Genomic DNA, 23152 nt, shown 5'->3' with positions numbered 1-23152 from the left:
GGCACTGTGCTTGGTGCTTTGACAGGGCAAGAGACAGTTTCCAGCATGGTGGGCTCCAGGAGCAGCACGCATGGGTCTGGCGTGGTGGTGGTGGGACCAGGGGCTGGCTCCTGGGCTTGGAGATGGATGCGGCTCATCCACAAGCAGCTGCACTGCTGTTGCTTTATGCAGCTGGTTAAGAAGGAACTACACAAGGATGGAGGAGTCTGACTCAGTCGTGTTAAGTTGCTTGGGGCCTTACAAACAGTCTGACTATATGTGTAGCTGCTTGTCCTGGGCTCTGGTTACCGAAATCAAGAAGAGATCATTGGTATTGTGTTCCCAAGATATAAGGCGTCCCATCCTGGGACCATCCACACAGCACCAGGTGGAGGGGAGAGCTCATCCTGCTCTATGGCACCCACAGCTGGCCCCACGCTGCAGTTCAACATTAAATGTGTGTGTTTGACTATCAATGTCCAAATAACATTTTTTATAACAATATCCTGATGCAATCAGCTACACAGGCAGAGTTACTTGATACACACTCTAGACCAAAGGTTTGTGCAGCTCAGCTGCACAATTAAACCCAAATTGCCCTTGAATAAAATCCCCCACATCATCATTGGGGAATTTTCCTAGTGCATCTTGAGCATTTGTACTTCTGGGGGATGATGGCTGTGGAGCACCAGAAATCCCCACAGACCCATCGCAGTGCTGACACAGCGGCTGTTGGGAAAAAGTGGCCAAGCCCTGGCTGTGTGGGACTTCAAGGCTGGAGCTGGCTTCTTGCTGCAGAGCTGCCAGGACGTGATGGGACAGGCAGTGTTTGTCCTCCCGGCCAGGAGCTGTGTGCCACATTTGAATGAGGAGGTTGCTGCCCATGGTTTGCATGTGTGCAGAGCCCTGCCCTGCACCTACATTTGTTATTCTGAGACCAGCAGCCTGTCTGTCTGTTCAGTGCTGGGAGCAGCTACCCAGGGCTGGAAAACACAGCAGGTCATGGACACGCTCTCCAAACCTCTGTCCACACCCAAATGTGCTGTGCTCCCCGTGCCGGGCAGGGTGGTGGGGCATGGGGAGACGAGGCGGCTGTGCTGCAAGTGTGGGTTGCTTCGGAGAATTCGGTGGCCATGGAGGAAGCGGTGTGACGCGCCCTCTCTGTTAAGCCTCACCGCAGCCTCACCGCCACAGCTATTTCTGTGCTGAGGGGAGGTTTTCCAGTAAAATGTGCGCTGGTGTCAAGAGTGGTGCGATGACAGCCAGAGAGGAGCTGGGGGGGGCTTCCTGCTTCACCCTGCAGTGGGATGGGACATCCCTCGGCCATGGGGCAGCACTGGGGATAAGTGCAACAAGGCTGCTGGCAGGGGCGGCCCAGAGATCTGCTGGGTCCCTCATGTGTGGGGAAGGGCTGGGGGTGTGGGCAGGCAGGCCGAGATGGCTGCGAGGCTGCTGGGGCCATGTATTGCAGCAGGAGGTGCCTGCACCCTGCCAGGTGGGGCCAAGCAGCTTCGCCAGGGCTGTTGGTGAAAGAGGCTTTGTGTACGGCTGGGAGCTGATACGATCTTAAGGCTCAAAGCTGGCATGGCATAAACAAGAGATGATTTTAAATTAAAAATAAGGCAACCCTTAATAAAGAGCTCTCCCCAGCAAGCAAATACTTCTGTGGACTCCACAGTGGCACTGGTGAAGGGGGCTCTGGTGAGCATCCCTAGCGGCCAAGGCAGGAGAGCAGCGGGCCCACTCCAGCTCCCCATGTCTGGCAGCACCTGAGGGCTGTGGCCCCAGCAGACCTGTGACTACTCCTTGGGGACATTCCTCAGCCCTATGGTTTCCTGGTGTCCCTATCCCAAGTAAAATCAGAGCAGGCTGACCCAGAGAGCTGGCTCCTGATGGTGACAGCAAGCAGTCGGCAGCCCTGCCTTTGGGTCTTCACATGCTGTGCTTCATGGCTGCGCTGTCTGTGCCATGTTGTTGGGCAGCCAGGCCTTGGGCCTTCCTGGGCCTGGGGCTGCTCCTGCTGGCAGTGCTGGTTCTCCAGCAGCCTTCACTGGGCATTGTCCTCGTGCACTGGAAGCAAGTGTTGCGGGAGGAGGCAATGCCGAGGTGCAGGGCTGGGTGCCACCCCCCTGCATGCAGGCATGTGCGCTTGCCTCAGGAGAAGGTTCATCTATTTGCCTCTGAGAGTGGCATATGCACTCGTTCCTGGAAGAGAAAGACATCAGTGTTTTTAAGGAAGTAAGCAAATGCTAAAGAATATCTTTTCAGAGTGGCCACCTCCCGCTTTCTTGAATTCCTCAGGGACAATGAGCGCTTTGTAACCTTGCGGTGCTCTCAGCAGCCAAAACAACTTCTGTGTGATCTCAGCGGCTGTAAATCAACGAGCTCCATCGGGTGCTATTGCTAGGGTAAATTCAGTGCTGATTGCTTTGATCTGCAATGCTTTTTATTTTTTACCCTCTACAGAGATACACACAAGGTCAGGCTAATGGCTGAGACATGAAAAACACATGTGGCCTTTATTGATCCTGCCATGATTAACGGCCCAGAGGGAAGGCTGGTGATTCATGCCCGCTTGTGAGTGCCCGTGAGTGCGAGCTGTGGGCCTGGGCACCCGAGCTGCTTCCTGCTGCTTCGGGGCCTGCAGACACGGTTCTCACGGATGTCCTTGCACTGGGCAAATAGAAATTTGTATGCAGTACACTTGCAAACTGGCGTCTATTTCTGTTTGTCATTTACTTTCTCTGTCCATTTTGGAAATAGATCAAAACCAAGCCAACCTGAAACCTTATTTCAGTCATGTTGACAAAGCTTCTTTCCTTTCCTGATAGCGCGGGTGGGCCAAGAAGAGAGTCCTTGAGAAGGCCATAACACAGAGCCTCCCCGGCCTGATTTTAGGCGATGTTGTGGCAGTCCCAGCAGGATGAATCCCCCGCTGCTGCTCCTGTGGGCTGGGCAAGGCCCAAGGCTCTGCAGAGTCCAGCCTTTTGGGTACCAGCATGTGAGCTCTCAATAAAGCAGCTTGCTGCAGCTGCTTGCTGCGATTAGCCTCGCAGGCTATGGATTTTGGAAAGCATTTCCACCCCACTGAGCATCCGTGGCTTGCTGGTGGCAGGCCCCGGGGGCTGCTCCAGATGCGCTGCCCCAGCCCACCCCAATGGCAGGGACCCCAGCCACAGGGCTCGCTGCGTGCCCAGGGCACAGCTGTCAACCCGCACATGGGGAAGTCATCCTAATGTTGGAAGGGGAAATCAGGCCCTGCTGGGAGGATCTGGACAGTGGTTATGTAACTTTCCCATTTGACACTTGAGAACACTTCCCCCCGGCCGCCTGCCTGAGCCATGTGACTGACGAAAGGCATCACGCTGCCACCAAGGCCCTCGCGGTGCTCCCCAGCATCCCAGCCACTGCTGCCCATGCCTGCCCCAAGCCTGGTGCCCACTGCAGCACTCATTGCCTGCTCACTTGCTTCTGCTTTTATCCTGTCTTGCAGGTGCTGTGGAGTATTTCCAATGCCCCTTACTAAGAGCAAAGACATGGTTTATCTTGGGCAGTGCCATTGAGGGGACAAAGCTTTGCTGCCAGAACGATTGCAGGAGCCATGCCCCCCATATCCCCAGCTGATTGCACCCCTTGTGAGAGCCTGGAAGCCAGCCCCATGTGCTGAGCAGTCAACAGACACCAGAAGATAGCACCTCAGCACCACCTGAAGGTCAAGGCACAAGGGTGGGCTCCACAAACCCAAAGTGGGCACGTCCCCATGCAGGTAACTACGGCACAGTGCTCATATACCTTCCCCTCACCTGCCCCTCCGGCTGCTAGTGTGTACACTCGGTAGAGTGGCCCGGCTGCACTGTGCTCCCAAATTAGCTGTTCGGGCCAGGTCAGGTTGGTTTTCCTGTTTACTGTCTGAGTGGAAAATAGGGACAGAGTACAAAACCTCATCCCTGGGCTATAAAAAGACCTTTTTGTGTGGGCACAGGAATTTTACCTTCCTTTCATTTTTCTTGCCAGCCTGGCACCACCTCGGTGGCGCCAGGTGCATGGCCAGCAGGCGGTGATGGCTGTAACGCGTAGCAGGAGGGATGCCCAGAATAGCAGCTCTCTGGCAGGAGATATTTCTTATGCAGAGCACTGGAGCCATCCACCATTCATCCCTGGGCCCACTGCAAAAAAAAAGGTCCCCTGGATGGGTCTGGCCAGCAGGAGCAAGTGGTGAGCGTGGATAAGACACTGCCCGGCCACAAAGCTGACCTGCCTGCGTGTCAGTTTTACAGCATCAGGATGAGTTATTGTGATCCTAAACTGTGCAAGCCCAAAGAGGTTGCTAAACCTTGTTTGCCTTGGACTGTTTGTCCAAAAAGATACTGCGAGGTGAACTCTTTCTTCCCTTCATAATTGGCCATAATCTTATCTGAGGCCTCCAACGTGTCCTAGCGACTCCCCAAGGAGATAACAACCACAAAAATAAGTCCAAGAGCATTTATTTCTGAACCTTGAGAGCAGCCTCCAAGTGGGCTTGGCATCCACCTGTCAACAGCACCTGGACTCAAAAAGCTGTCGGTTTACCTTGTAGCTAGAGAAAAAACTGCTGCATGAAGGCAGTAGGCTATAGCAGTCCATGCCTCGGGCTGCCTGGACAAGTTTCCTTTACCCTTGTCCCACCAAAATATGTTTCTGGTGTGGGTTGGTCGATGCCACTCAGGAGGGAGGCTGTAATGCAGCAGCACATGGGGACATTTCTCCCTGCCACCAACTCCCATGCTTGGTGCCTGCCAGCCCCAGGGCCCCACAGCAGAGCAGGAGCATGTCCTGCTGAGCCTGTCTGTGTCCCCGGCACAGCACATCTCCTGGGGCTTCTCCGTGCCTCCTCCCAGCCCAGAGCCGGCCTTAGTTTTAGCTGGGATTTGAGCCTCCTGCCTTGGCCGCTAGGGATGCTCACCAGAGCCCCCTTCACCAGTGCCACTGTGGAGTCCACAGCAAGACATTCACTGTGAGTCCAGCCCCATGGCAGCTACAGTGTTGGCTTGATGCTGGTTTGTAGCTTAGAATTAGTGGTGGGACCTGCAAGTAGGCCAGTTTTTGCCACAGTTATTGCCTGTTGTGTTACTTTTTATCTTAAAAAGTATCTTAAAAAGATCTTTTTATCAAAAATTAAATGCCAAGTGAAACATGTGCTGGAGTGTCCGAGTGCTGCATCGGCATCCTGGCGAGTCACTGTGACAAGATCTGCTTTCTGCAAAGCTTCCTCAGCTGGCAGAAAGACACCAGCCGAGGGAGGGGAGTTGCACAGTCAGTGTTCCCAGCCTCAGGTCACAGTTCCTCGCCTCTCACTACCCGCATCCTCCTGATTACTCTTTCAAAATACTGACAAATTCTCTTCCTCCCAGCTGAGCCCCTACGCAGCTAGAGCCCCGGGCTCCTGCTGGCAGCGCAGACGTCCTGCCTCCAGATGTGCCATGTGTTTTAGGAACAAGCAGAGTGCTTGCAAAGGGAGAGTTAAAAGAACTGAATGCGCACATAGATGTTTCTTGTCCTATCAGTGGGGTTTTGGATCTGGAGCACTGGTTTTCTGCTGCCATTAAGGGTTTGGCAGTGTGATCTGGGTTCCTTCCCCAGCCCGCTATCATCCCACAGGACTGATGGCCCCACAGCACCTGTAAACCTGGTAGGCAAACACCGGGAGCATAAGGCAGGGATAGGACGGGGAGAGCAGCAGCTTTGTGATGTCCAGCTGGAGACCTTGCAGTGGGGTCTGTGTTGCACTGCAGCAGCCACAGCAGAGTTAAAGATCTGTCTGACTCTGCTAAAAAGCAATTTTGCATGGTTTGTGTGCACAGGCTGCTACAGTTTGCCTGGGGTTTACCACACATTTTCATCATGCTTGCAAAATGCTGTTATCACAAATTGCAAAAACCAGCCTCGTCCTCATCTGATCAGAGTGAAACCAGCACAGCTATGCAGTGTCTCCAGCGTGTCCGGTTTGCTGAGCACTGCTGTGTGACACATGGTTATTGCTCAGAGATGCTTCAGTTTGCTGCTTTCAGATTTATTTATTTTTTCCAGAGTCCTTGGCCTTGGACCACAGAAGTGTTTTGTAACCATTGCAACTGGCGCACACACTTCATTAGCTGATGGCCATGACAGGACTTTTTGCTGAGGGTTGACATGGCCTTTCCCTATGCAAATATACTACAATAAACCTGAACACTTCAGTGTCCCTGTGTTTATCTATTCTCGAGCAGGCTGCTGTGTGTGCCACCACACTCCTTCCCATCAAAGGTTCCGCTGGAGCCCATCCCAACTTCCCTACAGCCCCATCCCCACGCCATGTCCCTGAGAACCCGCTATGTCCTTGCTGCCGGTGCCTGTGCCAGGCCTGACAGCAGTGGTGCGGTGGAGGTGGGTGTACATGCAGCAGCGCTGCAGTGGGGAGCCAGCTGTGAGGCCTCGGGCTTTTCCCAGGGCGAAGCTGCTGTTTGGTGTAATGAGCTTAATAATGACTACAGGAGGCTATTTAGGCTGCAGCAAAGCCTCGGGGAGCACTGCGCTGCCGGCCCTGGGGGAACCAGACACAGGTATTGCACCATTTGCGTTGTGCGAGCATCAGCAGCTGCAGGCGGGGGACGGGGTTTTGCATGAGGTGCTGAACCCACAAGTGAGTCAAAGCACTTCAGAGCTGAGCGCTAAGCGAGGCAGGCAGTGGCTATCATGGCTCTAGGGGAACCAGCATGACTTTGTACCTGGGGAAAGCCCGTCCCTTTCAGGGGGAGCGGGTTTCCCCCAGTAGTGAGAAGTCAGCAGATGGGAAACACATGAGGACTTTTTGTCAGGGGCCAGCCGCATGACACACCAGGCCACAGCATGCCCAACACCGAGTGCTGTCATAGAGCAGTATCAGATGGTGCTTCTTGCACCAGGGGTCAAGTGACTCTGAAAATCAGGACATGAAAGTGCTTTGTCAATGCTAAAAGCCCATGTGAAGGAGAAAGAATTCCCTGACCCCTTCCTCAAAGAAAGTTTGAGATCATGTAGATGATTTGAATGTTTTTAAGTGCTGACTGTGAGATGTAAATATTTTACACTGGGTAGCGGGATCTTTCCTTTCTCAGTTTCTAAACTAGATGAGCCACTCACAGGGGAGTCTTTAGACTTCACAGACAAAAGATACAGGGAGAGAACCCTGACTGTGCTGGAGGCTGCCGCTGTAGGAAGCGCAGCTGCTGATGTCCATCCAGTCTTGGTGCTCTGCTGTGCTTTGCACTTGGAGGTTCATACGTTATCAGGGCCGGTGAAGGGACGCTGAACCTCTCAGGGTGTGTGTGCAGTGGCTGCAGGCCTGCAGTTAGGTGTCTGCACACCAGCCTCAGCATGGGTCTGATCCTTGTGCTTTGTCTCACATGTTGCTACCGCTGCTGCCAGCTACACCAGCTCAGGGGCAGCAGCATACCCCGCTGACCTGGCTGCAGGGCATGGCCAGCCCCAGGGCCGGGATACCATGCTGGTGGCTGAGATTTGGCCCTCGGCCTCCCAGGGTGGCTGAGGCTCCCTCTCCCCGGCCACAGCACAGACCCAGCAGCGTCCTGCCTGGCAAAGGTGGCGGGGGGGTAGAGGCAAACCCCGGACACAGGGTCAAAACTGGTCGTGGAAGAGAAAGCCGTGCGCTTCAAGACATGCTGAAGCCTGAATTTCCCTCTAAGAGCATGTCGGCCACTCTAAAAACTGTAGCGAGAAAAGCACGAGGCCGAGCCCTGCTGTCAGCTGCAGCAGCCTGATGGGTGCTGCAGTGCGGGCGGGCAGGGCCCGGTTCGCCTCCAGAGGCGACACGCACCACACGCGGCCCACACGGGCGAGCAGCCCCGTGTCGGTGCCAGGCCCGGCCAGCGGGCGTCGCTGCCGCCTGCCGCTGCCCGCCCGCCGCCGTCCCGCCAGCCCGCCGCGGAGGGAGGGCCGCAGGCGGCCGGGACGTGGCGGTAGCTTCCCAGTGGCGGGCCTGTAGGTGCGGGCTGCCCGGGGCCTCGGTGGGAGCGCTCGGTTTAGTTTTGAAGCTGTTATTTCTGGAAGAAGCCTCCCAAGCCGCCGCAGCGCTGGCCGAGCAAGGGCCCTGCCTGCCATGCGCACCGTGCCGCGTGGCGAGAGGTCGGGGGGCTCAGCGCCACCCTAAGGATACTGCCCTCGCTGTTCAGGGTTCTCTGTGATGAAGTTCAAAAATAATTTTTGAGAGTTTTAAAGATTCAGTTGTAATCCAACCTTTAGTGGGTGGTTTCTATCTCCATTAGAAATGCCTTTTCACAGAAAACCAGCTTGCATCCCATTAGAGTTGCTCTGCTCATGTTTTCATACCACAGAATACCCTAACGGCTTGTAAAATTGAAGGCATTTGGGAAACACTTGCTGTGCTTGAGAAGACAGAGGTGGTGCGGAGCAGAATGGAAGAGCAGGGTGCCACATGCCCGAGCAGGGAGCGGTGGGTGCAGCAGTGCTGCCTCTCCCCAGCCGGAGCCTTGGTCCCACAGGCAGGGCATGGCCACACATGGCTCCAGTCGGCTTTGGGGAGCAGCTGCAGGGGTCGAGAGCAGAAAAACTGTAATAAACAATTGAGTCTGATCTCCTCCAAACTGAAACAAATTGAAAAAAAACCTCAGCAAACCCATATAACACAGCCCGCTGCTGATTTCACAGCACCATACAAGTGTGGCGAGACCACCAGCTAACTCCCTCCTGAGAAACAGCTAATCGTTGCGTGCCTCAGCCTTTCCCAACACATCCTGGTTCACAAGTTCATCGGCTTCAAAGTTGCATCTGATCATTAACCCTGAAAGATCAGAGATTACTTAAGCGTTTAAACTGCGTGTTTGGGATGGCTGAGACGCACAAAGGTCAGGCACAAATCTGCGAGCAAATTCCGGGACAATCTTCCCAAAGTTCAAGCGGGAGAGTAGGGTTTAGGGGTTTGCTTCAGCCTGTCACCAAATCCGCAGCCTGGCTGTGCGGTCTGTGGGGAACGGGGACTTGGAGAGAAAAGGGAGCCCTGCAAGCCTTTTGTTTGTGCCAGGCTTGGCTGGAATAAAGCTCTTTCCTTGGGGATTTTCCCTGCCATTTTCATTCCTGTTTGCCGGCGGTGCCACATGGTGGGCAGAAGGCTATCCGTTAGGCTGAGGCCCTGTCTCCTGAGCTCCTCGCTCCTCAGTCAGGCTGCTGGCCCTCGGCCCGACAGCAGGCACAAGGACACAGTGCCAGCTCACCACCATGCTGGCACCACACCTGGGCATAGCACAGCTCAGGTTTCTGTTTTTCACCTGCAGAAGTTGTGCCATATTGCCTCAGAGGGCTGGCATGTTCTCAGCACTGAAAACCAGATTTTGCCAAATTTCTAGTTGTTGCTCTTGGTGCTTTATGCTGTTATGCTAACAGAAAAATGCATGTTATTCATCTAGCAAAAACAGATAGGATCACTCCTCTGACAAGGGCCATCTTGTTTTCAGCTGCCTTGCCCTCCACAGAGATTCCTATCTGTCTCAGAAATGTTGCTGTCAGCCTTTTACAAGAATGAATTCAGTAGCACACTCCAAAGAAGCCCACTGTCCTCTCCCAGCCAGTCACTACCTGGCCCCCAAGCAGATGCTTATTCTGTGCAGGCAAAAATACTCACCTCAATGCTTTTGCCAGTACAATGACTTTTGCACTTGCAGTCAGACATTAAACCCAGACTTCCATCACCAGTTTGCCTAGCTGGCTGCAAGCACAGCATAGCAACTGCAAATGTGTATGCAACTGGAAAGGTGAACTCTATGGGAGAGCAGACTAGTACCACTGCATACTGGGATGTGAAACAGTCAGGGATGTGAAGTGACTACATATACTGCATGATGGACTTGATTCAACAGGGAAAGCATGAGCAGTAAAAATGTCGTTTGGTGCCTTGCTTCAGAGACTTCACTATATTAAGAGCAAACCGCCTTTGCTCCTGACTTGCTTTTGGCAAATTATCTGGTACTGGGGAGGAGAGAAGGTTTCACTATGCTTGTACACAGGACTTCATCTGTTTCTTCCCCTATAACTATCCATCTTGGTTGTGATAGGATTGTTCAGTACCACTACAGTTGTAGGACTTGTAACTTGCATGCGTTTCCAGTCCCATTATTCTCACAAGATTCATCCTTATTCCCCAGGATGGCACTGGCACACAGAGGTGATGGCAGACCCTCCCCTGGTGGAGGCCTACCCCCAGCACTGTGCACAGCCTCCTGCAGAGGAGCAAGGTGTGCTTAAGCCTCTTCGGCTAAGCTCGGGACATGCATGAAGCTGTGCTGCTGAGGACTAGAATGTGGCTGGCAAGTTTAAGCCAGTGGGCTCTACCCCAGCGGCCACAGGCAGGCTAGCAGGGCTCCAGGTCTGTTTCTGAGTCACTGGGGCTGTGCTCTTTGCTCCAGTGCCCCAGCGTGCCAGGCACCAGCAGCTCCAAACAGAGCCAGCATTGCATCAGGCAGAGCTGTTCATCCAGGAGGGAAATGTCCCTAAGCCCTTTGGTTGTGAAACGCAGAACACAGGGACACAAACTGACAAAGGGTAAGGTAAAACCTGAGCTGACATGTGCTGTGTCTGGGCACTTGACAGCCCAGGGCTGTGCTGCGTGAGGAGCTGGGCGGTGGGAGGCAGCGAACATGCTGTGCCACCTCCCCAGGCAGAGGCAGCAAAATTTATCAAAAATCCTAATTTGGGGGATATTTTTACAAGGTTGAAGTCTTGCACTGAAGACAGCTTTGAAGTGCCCAGCAGCAGGCTATTCCATCCTGTCTGGTCTGTGCCCTCTTTGCTTTCACCCTGCAGCTCTGTGCTTGGTGCCAGTCCCATCCCCACTGTGCCACGGCAGCGGGATGTGTGAGCAGTGGTGCAGCTGTACCATGCATGCCCTACTGTATAAGCCCCATAAAACACTGGCACCACTTCGTAGATTTTTCTTTCCTTATTTATTTTTTCTTCTTTGTTTTAATCTGTTGCATGGCTTTATTTGATAGCTTTTGGGGTCCAGAAGGACTTGTAGTACTAAAGATGACAATTGATTTCCAAAGGCAAAGCAAATGATGCATGGCTGCAGGTCAGGATCCAGGAGGTGCCCAAGTCTCATCAGCCTGGAGGGCTCGGCACGCTGGCAGGGTGACTCTCCTGGCAGAAGGCAGGGCAGTGCAAAGCTGCGTGGCTCATTGTCCTTCAGTACACCACGGAAACAGGCTGTTATTGACACCAGGCTTTGGAGCACAGACCAAGCCGGAGCAGGCGGCAATCACTTTCGAAGGTCATGCATACAATCTCTTTATGGCAAGTTTGGCTTCCGTGACTGACAAAAGCAGGATGGATCAAATGTCTTCCAACAGATCTGCATTAAAAATGAAGTACTGTTGCTTGGAGAACTGACAGTCCCACCAGAAATAATACAGGCTGCTGACAGTCCTCGCTTCCCAATAAACAGCATCTTCCCACGTTGTCAAAAGAGCTTCTTTGGGATGAGAATAAATAAGCAAGTTATTTGAATAAGTTATTTGAGTGAAAATGTTAATGGCAAAGAGACAGAAATCACATTGCTCTGTTGTAAAAATACACTGTGGCTTAAAAATGCATTCTTGTTTCTCGTATAGATGAAAATACATGTGTATGTGTAAACACGATAGATATGTATATCTATGCACATCTCCCTATATTTATACATAATTATATGCATGTGTTGCGCCCATGCCAGTAGCTAAAAATACTCAGCAACCAGTCCCCCTCCCCAGAACACGTTTGGTGCGAGGCACTGGGGGCTCCTGTGCAAGGGCTGACTGCATCCTTTTCCCATACGTGCAGGTTGTAACTTAGCAACCGCTGCTGTATGCTCAGAAGACAATATTTCAAAGCTAATTGTTGCTGGCCTTATTAATGGCCACTGTCCTGGCTTCTGGTGCATTACTGAGCCAGACCATTGGAAAAGAAGCTTTATCAACAGACCTGCTGAAGAAGCTGGCCGTGAAGGGAGAGGAGTGGCACAAGGGGCTCGACGGTGTGCTGGGAGATGGAGGGGACACCGAGACGGAGAGGTGGGCACAGTGGGGCTGGGGCCGGGTGAGGGGGTACAGCCGCAGCCCGTGGCCAGAGGTGATGCCGCAAACCAAGAGCTGAAGGAAGTCAGCAGGGTTTGTTCCGATAGGATACAAATATATGCCACAGATACGCACACACATCCCTTTGAGTGCATGGGCATGAAGGAGAGTGCTAACTTTCAATGTGCCCTTGAGCTGTCTTTGCCTGGAGGACGAACACCCTTGCACCTGAAGGACACCATCTGCGGAGGTTTCTTCCCTTCTCAGCAGCCGCCATGTCCACCCTGCCAGAGCAGACGGTCAGCCTCAGTGCCACCCTGCAGTTGCAGCAACTAATTTACTGCGCCATTTCACAAGCCAGCTTCTTTTTGCACATTTCTAGTCGTTCCTCCTCTTGGAGGGCCTATGGCTGCGGCTGCACCAGCCCAGCACAGGGGGCTCCCGGCACCGCTCGCGCTGCTGGGCTCTGAGCTGGTGCAAGCATTGGCTGCGGCGCCAGTGCAGGGTTATATAAAGCAGAAGGCATTTATATAAGCCTATTTTATCTGCAAATCATTTATATTTAGAACACCTATTTCTACTGGAAACCCTAAAAGCGTGTTACATAAGAGCCTGATAAATCCTTTGGCTTAAGGTTTCGGCAGAGGGAGGGGGCGCTCAACGCACGGTGCGTTCAGGATACGTTTTGTAACCACAGCCTCAATGTGTCATCTACACATCTACAGCTGGTCATGGAATCCTTTCTGCTCTCACTCCACAATACCTTGACAATAGCAGAACACTTCACTGCATAGAAATTTCCCTCTCCCTCAGCGCTGCTCTCATTTGGAGATTTTCTCTGGATGTTTTGCCAGCACGGCAGTTCAGTGCTGCCAGGCAAGTGTCCCGGTGCATGTGGCACTGCTGCCTTCAGGAATGTCATGGGCATTACCCAGCAGTAGCAGTGCCATCCTCAGATCTGCAGCATGCTCAGAAGGCACTGACTGCAGCCTTCATTTAGCAATACAAAAAGAAGGGGCTGACTTAGTTTGCTGTTGGTATGAGAATATTTTCTAATAAACTAACTATTCCCCAAGCCATCCCTTTGTGGGGAAGAGAGGAAAGATGGTAGCAGTGGTCATAAAATACACATGTGCAGAGCAGGCAGCTGCACTGCTTTGGCTTTACGCCCACGTGGCTGCAGAAGCTCGCCATCCCTGAGACTGTTCTGTTGGGCAAAGCCATGAATTCTGCGAGGGTAAATGGCACAGGGACCCTGGATCACCCAGCCTCAGGCAGGGGAGGGACCATCCTGTATTTTGTGCTGTCTCCTTTCTGTCTTCCTCCCAGGTGTCGGAGCCCTGCATCCTGTGAGCAGCAGGCAGCGCCGTGGCTCCCCAGCTGCGTGGCAGCATCTCCAACAGGACGTGTGACACCCCCCACACCATCGCAGATCAAGTGTCTTAAGCAAATTCTTGTCATACTTCGCTTGAGCCAGACACTGTAAATTGGATTAGTGTGGTGCCAGGAGAGATTTCTAGGGTGAAATATTTAAAACTAGCACTAATGTGAACCAGTCTATGGGCTGCCACTGGACAGTCTCTGCCCTGCCGATGAGTGCAGGGGCTCCTGCAGATGCTGTTGCTGGTGCCCATGGGCTCAGGTGTTGTGGAGCAGGCACCCAGGAGAGGCTCTGCAATGGGAAAGTGGGCTGCAAGGAGCAAAAATTCACACCAGATCCTGCAACACTGATCTGGAGGGAAAAAAAAATGCCCTGGGGCTGATTTGCAGTGGGAGCTGCAGGTGAGGTGTGCATCCAACTGCCTTTGTGCCCAGCAGTCAGGCCTCCAGCTCCAGCTAGTTATTCCATCGTAGGCAGTCCGTCACCTTCCATTATTTCTCACCTGTCGTAAAAGTGATGTGGCTGGAAGAGATGAAACACAAAATTGTCAATATTTGGACAACTTTATGGATGTGGAGGACAAATCTGTCTCATGGTTTGAGCACAGAAGACAAGAAATTGAGTCTACAGGAAATACTAGGGACACTGGCATCCTAAGGACTTTATCCAGAAAGCTGATGAGAAAAGCAACAGCCATTCAATGGGAAACCAAGCCCACAGCATATTCACTGCAGCACCTGCATGGTGCTGGACAGAGCCAGAAAGGTGCTGAGTTTATTCCTCTGCTGAAGGCTACAGAGCACCTGGCCACCATAGGCGCTGATCCAGCCAGCGGACCAGGGCTCTGTGCGGAGAGGCGGGGGCTGCGGAGGAACTGCTCCGTGTCAGCCACAGCCGAGGGGGTAAATCCGACCGTGTGGGTCTCACCAAAGCACTGTTCTGTGCCCATCTGACTGCACCAGCACTAGCAATTTGCAGATTAAATTAGACCATGGGAGGTAAATAAGTGGATAACAGCTTTGACTCATGGAAAATAGCATTTCTTTTACCTGCAAGAACAAACCAGTTTGGTGTAGCCTCAGAGGTTTTGCACTTTGCAATGGCTCAATGAACTCTTAAGCTATGGGCTGAAGGCTGATCTCACACTTGCATCTGAGCATGGTTTATGCCTGCTGGAGACCGGGCCTGCTGCTGCGAGCAACACAAAGCTCCTGCTTTCCTCTTGTGAGGCCGCCACGCGCTACCACAGAGAGCAGAGAACCGCTCGCGGGGCCTGTCCTGACGAGGGGCCTGCCAGGGGTTCGGCGGGAGCATCACCACACAGCCCAGGGCTCTGTCGAGCTGCCGGAGCTTCCCCACGGCCCTGCGGTAAATCCACGCTGCTGGCAGCCATTTGAAGGCAAGAGAGAAACGTGGCTGTGTTTTTATTTTGTCTTATGCTCAAAGGAAGCTGTGCATCACAGCTCTGAAGAAATATAGCTCCCCGGTGGCACCCAAGCGTGAAACCGAGTGTCATGTTGCTACTGGGCCGTGCTTTTGAGGTCATATCAGCCAGGCTGGTGTGTGGTAAACGAGAGTTTATGACCGTCATCTGATGAAAAAGAGAGAAGGTGAGGGAGCACATTTGCGTAAATGGCCACAGTAAGTCATGTTTTCGGGCCCACCAGCTGTTGCCAGCAGAGCCGCAGGGGCCTGGCATGGGCCTGGAAAGGTCTGGGGAGCAGCATTTCCCCCAAACCAGCATGGGTTCAAAAGCCTCCCTGCTGCCCAGGCAGGCCAGCAGCGCTGACTCGCCTCCCTGTGCCCAGCTTTCCAACATCCTGTTTTCACCGCGGTTATTTTAACCTCCCTGTTTCTTTCCGTATTTTTCCTTCTGCCCACGCCAATGCACACTGCGATTTCTGGCAGGCAGGCTGGAAAGCTCCCCGCTAGCATCTCCAGCAATCAGCTGGGCTGGTGGCAGCGCCCCAGCCTGCGGGCTGCTGGCCTCCACAGCCCCAGCCCGGCGGAGGCTTCAGGCCTGCCCCATGGCCTAGCTCCGCAGCCCAGGACTACCTCCTTGGCCCAGGGCTACCCCCTTGGCCCTTGGCTATCTCCGCAGCTCGCCCAGCTGAGTGTGGAGTGAGGCTGAGCACCTCAGGGCAGCTCAGGGCAGCTGCTGTGACCACAGCCCCCAGCTGAGGGGTGGAGGGAAGGAGGCACTCGGCAGGAAGAGGCCGCACAACAGAGGAGCAGTTCCAGCCTGGGCAAAACAAGGTTTGTAAGCCTGCAGTCTGCATAAAACAAGATCAAGCAGAGAATCATGGAAAATCAACGTAATAGCATGCATAAGTGTCCATATAATTTTGTGTGTAGAGGTAACAATCTTTCAGTAAGCGTCAACACTGTATTTGCTAAGAAAATCTGTAGTATTAGCAGAAAAAAAAACCTGAGAGGCAGCCATAATACAAAATAAAAAACAAACCCATCTGCTTTATTAATCATAGGCTTTAAAAATGTCTCTGCTAGTTATGCAGCTATTTCAAGCGCTGTACTGTTTAAATCTATATCCAAACAAAACACAGAAGCCACGATAATTCTGTCATTCAGTTACACAGGTCTGCAGCTTTAAATGGTTAAAAATGACAAAAATTCAAGAACAGCATGAAATGGAAATGTTGTCTTTATACAGCTTGTAACACCAAGGATTTAGCTTTTAATCCACTCTAAATGGCATTCCCAAGAAAAGGACAGAGAAAATGTCATTTATTGCCAGAGTCTGGGTCTGGACCACTGATGCTGATGCCTTTCCTTGGCCACAACCTAAAAGTGTGTCTGGAAGGGGATTTATGATCAGCCCTCTTGTCAAGCAGGAACTTTAAACTAGCAGTACTTGTGGTGTAGAGACACCTTTTTGGAAAGATGGTGTCAAGTTGATATGACAGGGAAAAGCAAACAGATTGATCCTCACCTTGCACCAGCCGTGGTGGGGTCAGTGTAGCAACAAGTCCTCCCCACTGCACAGCACCAGAGCCCTGGTGAATTGCTGGAGGAACACAGCTAAATTCACGTACAGAGGAAAGCCTGTATTTCATTAGGCCTCACCTCTGACAGTGGCCAGTGATCTTCAGCCAAGCAGGCAGGAGATCACCCACTTCTTGGACTGTACCCAGCTACAAATGATTGCTGGAAGAATATACTAAGCAAATCTGAAGTTATAAGAAATATGGAAAAAAATCAAAGGTGTAGCTGAAGGTCAAGTAGTGTGGAAGTGTATATTTATTAGAGTAGGAAAAACATGCCAGTCTTCTACCAGTTAGGAAACAAAACCCAAAACTGTTGAAAAAAACAAAACAAAACAAAACAAAACACCAATTTAGTAATGACTCCATAGTCTAGAAACATCAACAGAGCATATTAACAGTAAGGGTGGACTAACTTAAATGTAAGAATGCAGACAGGAGGTCCTTCTCCACGTCTCCTCCATAAAACCACACTCTTGTTCAATGGTCCTTGACTCCAGCCGCTACTAACTAACGCCACCAACATCCCTGCTGGAGCCCAGGATGCAATCGACAGAGAGGGAGCACCACCACGTCACAGCACGTCCTGGGGGTACAAATGAGCTGGGGACTGATGCCTTCCTCAGTCCTTTGGGTGGAAAGCATGATCCAAGTTGCAGCAGCCATATCTGAGACAACATGAGAAACGCCTCTTGAAAGGTTCTTGAGCCACATTGCCACCAAGGCCTGACCGTAGTCGCCTTACAGGCAAGTACCTTCATTTTGTCAAAAGGGGAAACAGAGTTGGGAAGGGCAAGTGGGGCATAGAAGCAATCATATGGCTTGGCTCTGAAGCCGGACAAGTCATAAGTTCCCTGTCCAGCACCCAACTGCAAACAGCACCCTTTCTTATTTCATACCATACATAACATTCTGGCTGTGTGACATAAAGGTTAAAAGTAATTTTGGCTGCAGTAGAACAGCACATAGATTACAAGGGGAATTTTATTATCAGAGTTCACTATAGAAGGTCTGCTTTGCAGTCAGGATGTGATAGACAAATTCCAGAGAAAAGACAATCATTATGCAACGACTGCTGCCAACTATTGACAAAACTATTTGCAGAACACTGCCATACCCGGTTATCACCACATGCAGATGCGCTATCAGGGTAGCGCTCCCTCCACACATTGTTTGGTGCATGCAAATTACGTTATCAGTAATGCTAATTCTCAGTCAGAAGAAGTCACTGAACTTTTCACCAGTCAATAGTTTAAGGAGTTCTCAAGCAACACTCAGTGTGAACAGATAACAATTATAAATATAGAGACACTTGAATGGAAGCATAGGAATGCAGGGTACCAGCGGTGATCTTGATTGTTTGCTTGCTACTAAATACACCACAGCATTACTTCACAGATTGTTCAGCTCCAGCCTGATGCAAACAATGGCAGAACACCAAAAAAGAATTTACAAAATTATGTAAGCACAGAAATAATTCAAGGGCTAGGGAATGACTTGGTTCAGGCCGGCTGTTGCTCAGGATTGCTTCTTTTGAAGAACAAGGAGGTTTGATTGTTTTAGTTATGTGAAAGCTTGACAGGCACTTCCAAAACTCACCAGCGGAAAGCAGCTTGCAAATAAAGGGAAGATTTGTGCGAGCAGATTTATTTCAGGGACGTTTTTTTCCCTGTACCAATACCCAGAAATAACCTGCGCAACAGCATGTCACTGGCTTTCTCGGGAACCCAACTAAAATTGTTTCAGCACTTTGTAGGACATATGTTTGTAGAGAATTGGGGGTGACAAGTCCACATTTAGCAGAAGATGCCAGCTCTGACTATTACAGGGTTTAGAAGGGGACAGACAGAACACACGGAGCTCCAGACCAGTGGCAGTCCCCTACAGAAGAAAAACTCCCTGCAAACAGGAAGCTCCCACCCACCCTGGATTTAAAAAAAAAAAAAAAAAAAAAAAAAAAAGGCATCAAAAATATGTACGTAAATTAATGTCCCCAGGCAATTAGCCAAAGAGAGCATTTAGGAGGGCTTTAAATGTATGCACCAGGCACAGTTCTAAGAACTTCTACAGCACAGAAAACAAGAAAAAAACATCAAGGTGAGAGGAAAACAAAATAAACCAAGGCATACAAGTTTAGCTACATTGATGGCCTCATTGCTGCCTATTTAGGCATGCCCAGTTCATTTTTAGCTGGCTACCTTGATGACCAGTGGCAAAGAAGCTGTGGCACTACGGACTGCCCGGCTGCCCCAGCTCCCTGCTGGTCTGAAGAAGCTGATGAGTATCCTCCAGCCCTGCTGCACTCACTGCAAGGACTAGCTAAGATGTGCTACGCACGCTGTAGTCATACCACTAACAGCGGCGTGGGCTAAGTCTTACATAAACATATGAGATTATATATAGCAAATCTTATTTAATTAAAATTAAATACAATTGTGAGAGAGTTAACTGACCGTGACTGAGAACTCTTGATCAGAACAAACTGTTCAGCATTGTGGTGCCGGTTTCCAATTATTAGGTCTCATGTGATGACAGCACATTTAATATGCTCTGTCCTGGTCTGTAAATAATGCTAAAAAACACCTCTTCTAGCTGAAGTTATTGCTAGATTTTAGTCAAAGACTGAATAGAGAAGGTACTTTGAAAAGATGGCTAGCATCCTCATTTCTCGCTTGCTTTTTTGTTAAATAAGGGTGTTCCATTTTACTTGGCAAGCACCTTGGCATGGAACAGTCATCCCTTTATCTGGCTTATAATTTAAGCCTTTTCCGTAATTTGTTTTTCAAGACAATTCAGTTGCTAGGTCACAGCCCAAGAACTATGCATGTAACTGTCCTATTTTTCTTCCAGGGATGGGCACAGCTGATGAGTGCAGGACGGTAACCACCTTCCTACCCACGGGGACGCTCCCCGAAGCCCTGCACTTTGCGACTCTTCTCCCACCACAGGACTCCTGCAGCTTGCCTATGAAGAACCCAGCTCCACGCTTGGATTATCTTTGTTTTCTAGCAGTAGATTTAACTCTATGTGATCCTTGCAAAGCACTTGCACTTTCTTTAATCTTCCCCACATGAAGGATTACTTCTGCTTAATAAGCACGATGGCCTGGCTGGACCCTCCAATCACCAGGGCACGCACCCTCCTAGAGCAGGGCTTTCACGTGCAGCAGCCAGCACCATCTGCCCATGCTGTTCCCACAGCACAGCCAGAACTCAGAGGCAGTGAGGTACCACACTGGACTTAGCCTCAACACCTGATCCCCTGCTGCTTGTGTAAAATGCTTCCATTCCACCATGATGAGTTTCTTAAGTACTGTTGAGTTTGTTTTCTTTGAAACACAGTTCTGCACAGGATGTGTTTTTAGCCTGAATTTCATTTCCAGTTTCTAAGTCCTTTCCTCCCACTCCTTTCATCCAATCTCAGAAAAGCTGACTACCGCACCAATTCAAGGCAGTCCCTCCCCGAGGAGAAAGAGCCGATGTGTTTCCTCCTCCCTGCAGCCCCACGCACACAAAGCGAAGTGACTACACCAACGTTCACATAACGTGCCCCTTGGAGCAGACTGCGCCCCAGCTCCCAGGGTGACTGTTTTCTGCCATGCGCCCTGTTTTAACAGTTGTAGCCATACTGCCTGCCAGAGGAGCAGGGATGGAAAAAAATGGAAGAACGAAGGCACTGCCATGGACAAAGTTACAGGAATTTGCCAGAAGACACAGCATTATTGTATAAATCATTAGCTACCTCAGGAATGGATCTGATGGGAGAAACTGGAAAAGAAAGTAACACTGCTGTTCTAAGGCATGCTGCAACATAGACTCAGTCTGCACATTTCTGAACATCCCCTTGCATCCCACTCCTGAGATCTCTATGAAAATGCTCCAGTGGATTTCCTGGCTAAGGGACGTGTAGGATTACCTTTACTCCAACTTGCCAGTGACATGAAGGTGTTTGCATGCCTGTGCAGCCATTTTTCCACTTTAATATTCTGCCTGAGCAGTTGATAGAACACTACTGCTCGCTTATAGTCTGGAATTCAATTGTCTTTTGAACAGATATGGTTATTGGCACTGTGATACATGCACCCTTTCACAGACATACCACCACTACGCAGGATTTTAAGTACAGGCTGTGCACATTGAACAGAAGCACCCTCAGAGTCCCCTGGCTGTGCTCTCCATCCCCAGCAGCAGCACTTCTCACATAGAGTATGAGCTCAGGCTTCCCTGAGCTCCTCGTACCTTGTATGAGGCAAGCAGGGCTGCCTCTGTAGCACAGCTAGCTGCTTTTACAGTGGCAGCTGTTTGTTTTTCACTGTACAAAGCATCAAAGGACAACAGTCATTTCTGCTGGCCATGTTTTTATTTGTCTTTCGTTTTAAACAGGGGAGCCAATGATACATCCAGTATTTCAAAAAATCAGAAGGTAAAACAAATTTTCAGAAGACCGAGATGCTACATGCTATATTTAACCTAATTTTATTCATGCTTGCTTTTGAGGGGCAGCGGGAAGGGGGCAGGAATCATTCAGTAAAAACATACAGTAAAAACAAAATGTCTCACCATATAGAACTTTAACCTACAGTAATGTTGTACCTTAATTATTTCCATGCACACAACTAACATTACAAAATTTGTTTAAAATGAACACAATTAGGACTTCTAGGAGCATTTTATAATAAAGCAATTCCTAATTTCTTTTGTAGAGATCAAGCACCTCCAATTACAAATTCCTATACACAGTGAGTGCTTTACTTGAAATGAAAACTAGAAAAATGTATTGATAGCCTCAGAATAAGCCGATGTTAATATATATCCAGCTATGTAGGCAATAAAACCATAGTGCTAAACAAAAACTTTTATCTGAAAAGTAACTCAAAAATTAAGTTGACTTTCTATAATTACAGAAATATACTTATTTGCTAAAATAAATAAAAGTGCTGCATATTAACACTTCACTATAAAGAATGCATACCAGAACATTTATAAATATTGAATGATTTTCAATAAGAATAGCTACTACAATAATGCTGGCTAAATAGAAGTGCATAATGAGAAGCACTATGGGTGGTTAATGTTTTGCCACATACTGCTGTTACCTTGAGGTAGATAACACATGCGTACCAAATTCTGCATTCATTTCAGTTGCTGCTGGTATCATGTGTCTAAGAAATGTGTACAGTATGAAAAACTCTAAAATACGCATGAATGAAAAAAATGTTTTGGGAAAAATAGATATATTCATGCAATTATGTACAGTCTCACTGTGTAAATTTCAAGGCAAGATTCTTTTTCTGCAAAACATGGACACTTTTACTGAGAGAAGTTTTTTTTTTTTTTACTTGGTTTAGTGCATTTTTGTTACCTCCTGCATTTTGCATTATTTTGCTCTATTCTTTAATTTTGTGTGCAAACGACATGCCAGTTTAAAAACAAAACTCATGTATAGAAAGTAATTCTGGATTGTAAAAACAATGGTAAACAGAAAGCTAATGAAATCCATACCAAAATTACACCATCTGATTCAAGTAAAAAAATTACTTACACTAGTAATAAAAAAAGACAAACACATCTCATGAATATAAAAGAAATGTCTGCTGAGTGTTTTAGTTTAGATGTTTCAGAATGCTGCTGTATGTTTTGTGGGGAATTTGGGGAGATGACTTCATAGCAGAAGGTGTTAACGTGGCCTGTATTGATTTCAGTGGCGAACCAACAGGGCTATGAAACTGAGGAATACCTATTGCCTCAAGGTGTTTGTTGAAGAGGAGTTCTCCACTGTTACTAAGAAAGCTCTCTTCTCTTTCCTTCTCCCCAGGCTTCCCCTCTTCTACTGGCTCAGGTTCTAGCATTTCAGCATCTTCTTTCTTACTAAAAAATTTGTCCAAATAACTGGTGTAAGTATTTTCTTTCTCAACGTGTTCATCTTTCCTTACTTCACAACAAAACTGGTCTATGAGGAAGCACTCCTCCCCACTACTTACAAACTGACTGTCCCAAGAAGTTTGGTACAGAGCTTCTAACTGTGCCAAATTAGCTATTCCTTTCTCCTGCTTCTCTCTGCTTACCGACTTTGATATTAATCCCTTCAACTCCATTTGAGATACTGAGCTATTCAAGTCATTTAATTTATCGACATCAGTAGACTCGTGCTGTAAACTAAGCTGAATAGTTTCTGCTATGAATGAATCGAAGTCAAATCCTTGATTCTTCTCCCTTTCTTTTTCAACAAGTTGCTGTGATGCTTCCTCAAGCGCTATCTGAGCTTTCACCAATCCATTCTTTTCACATTTAGACTTGCCTTTCTTATCAGACTTCTCTTTGCTCTGTTCCTTCCAGTTTGAAAGATCTATAATAAGCTTGGGCTCATAGTAATGGTTAACTTCACTGTCTCGCCAAACTAAATTATCTAGGTATGAAGATGACCTCATTTTGTAATTACAAGTGTGACTACATTCTAGATCACAGTATTTGTTTTCATGGTGATCTGAATACTGCCAGCAAGGCTCAGTAGAGAAGTGGGTGTCAAAAGCAGGATCCTCCAGATACTTTTCACGATCTCCATCCAAATATTTGCGAGGATCTACTTGAACTTCTTCCTCATCAGTAACATCAGAAAGAGCCCTTGGATCACGCTGAACTTCATCAGCTTCATAGTTATTATGAATAGGCCAGTCATGGTCTGAAAACTGACTTTCATGGTATCTGCAAAACAAT

General features: G+C 49.5%; 1 protein-coding gene and 1 long non-coding RNA gene across 3 annotated transcripts in view; one reads left to right on the top strand and one right to left on the bottom strand.

Annotated features, from left to right (window-relative positions):
* Window positions 1-87: 87 nt before the first annotated feature.
* Window positions 88-21088, top strand: LOC118172064. The gene is made up of 2 exons (XR_004753544.1): window positions 88-3745; window positions 19290-21088. It is a non-coding gene; the product is annotated as an uncharacterized LOC118172064 (long non-coding RNA).
* Window positions 21077-23152, bottom strand: part of MAPK6 (mitogen-activated protein kinase 6) — a 30511-nt gene continuing 28435 nt past the window's right edge. For both annotated transcript variants that reach the window (XM_035335728.1, XM_035335729.1), the window contains exon 6: window positions 21077-23140. In XM_035335728.1, the coding sequence (XP_035191619.1) occupies window positions 22042-23140 (1099 nt within the window). In that variant the 3' untranslated portion in view covers window positions 21077-22041. The remainder of the gene's footprint in view (window positions 23141-23152) is intronic.

The sequence above is a fragment of the Oxyura jamaicensis genome, chromosome 10 (assembly GCF_011077185.1).
Source record: "Oxyura jamaicensis isolate SHBP4307 breed ruddy duck chromosome 10, BPBGC_Ojam_1.0, whole genome shotgun sequence".
NCBI classification, from domain to species: domain Eukaryota; kingdom Metazoa; phylum Chordata; class Aves; order Anseriformes; family Anatidae; genus Oxyura; species Oxyura jamaicensis.
The sequence above is the reverse complement of the archived record's forward strand: the minus strand, read 5'-3'. Positions and strand labels throughout refer to the sequence as shown.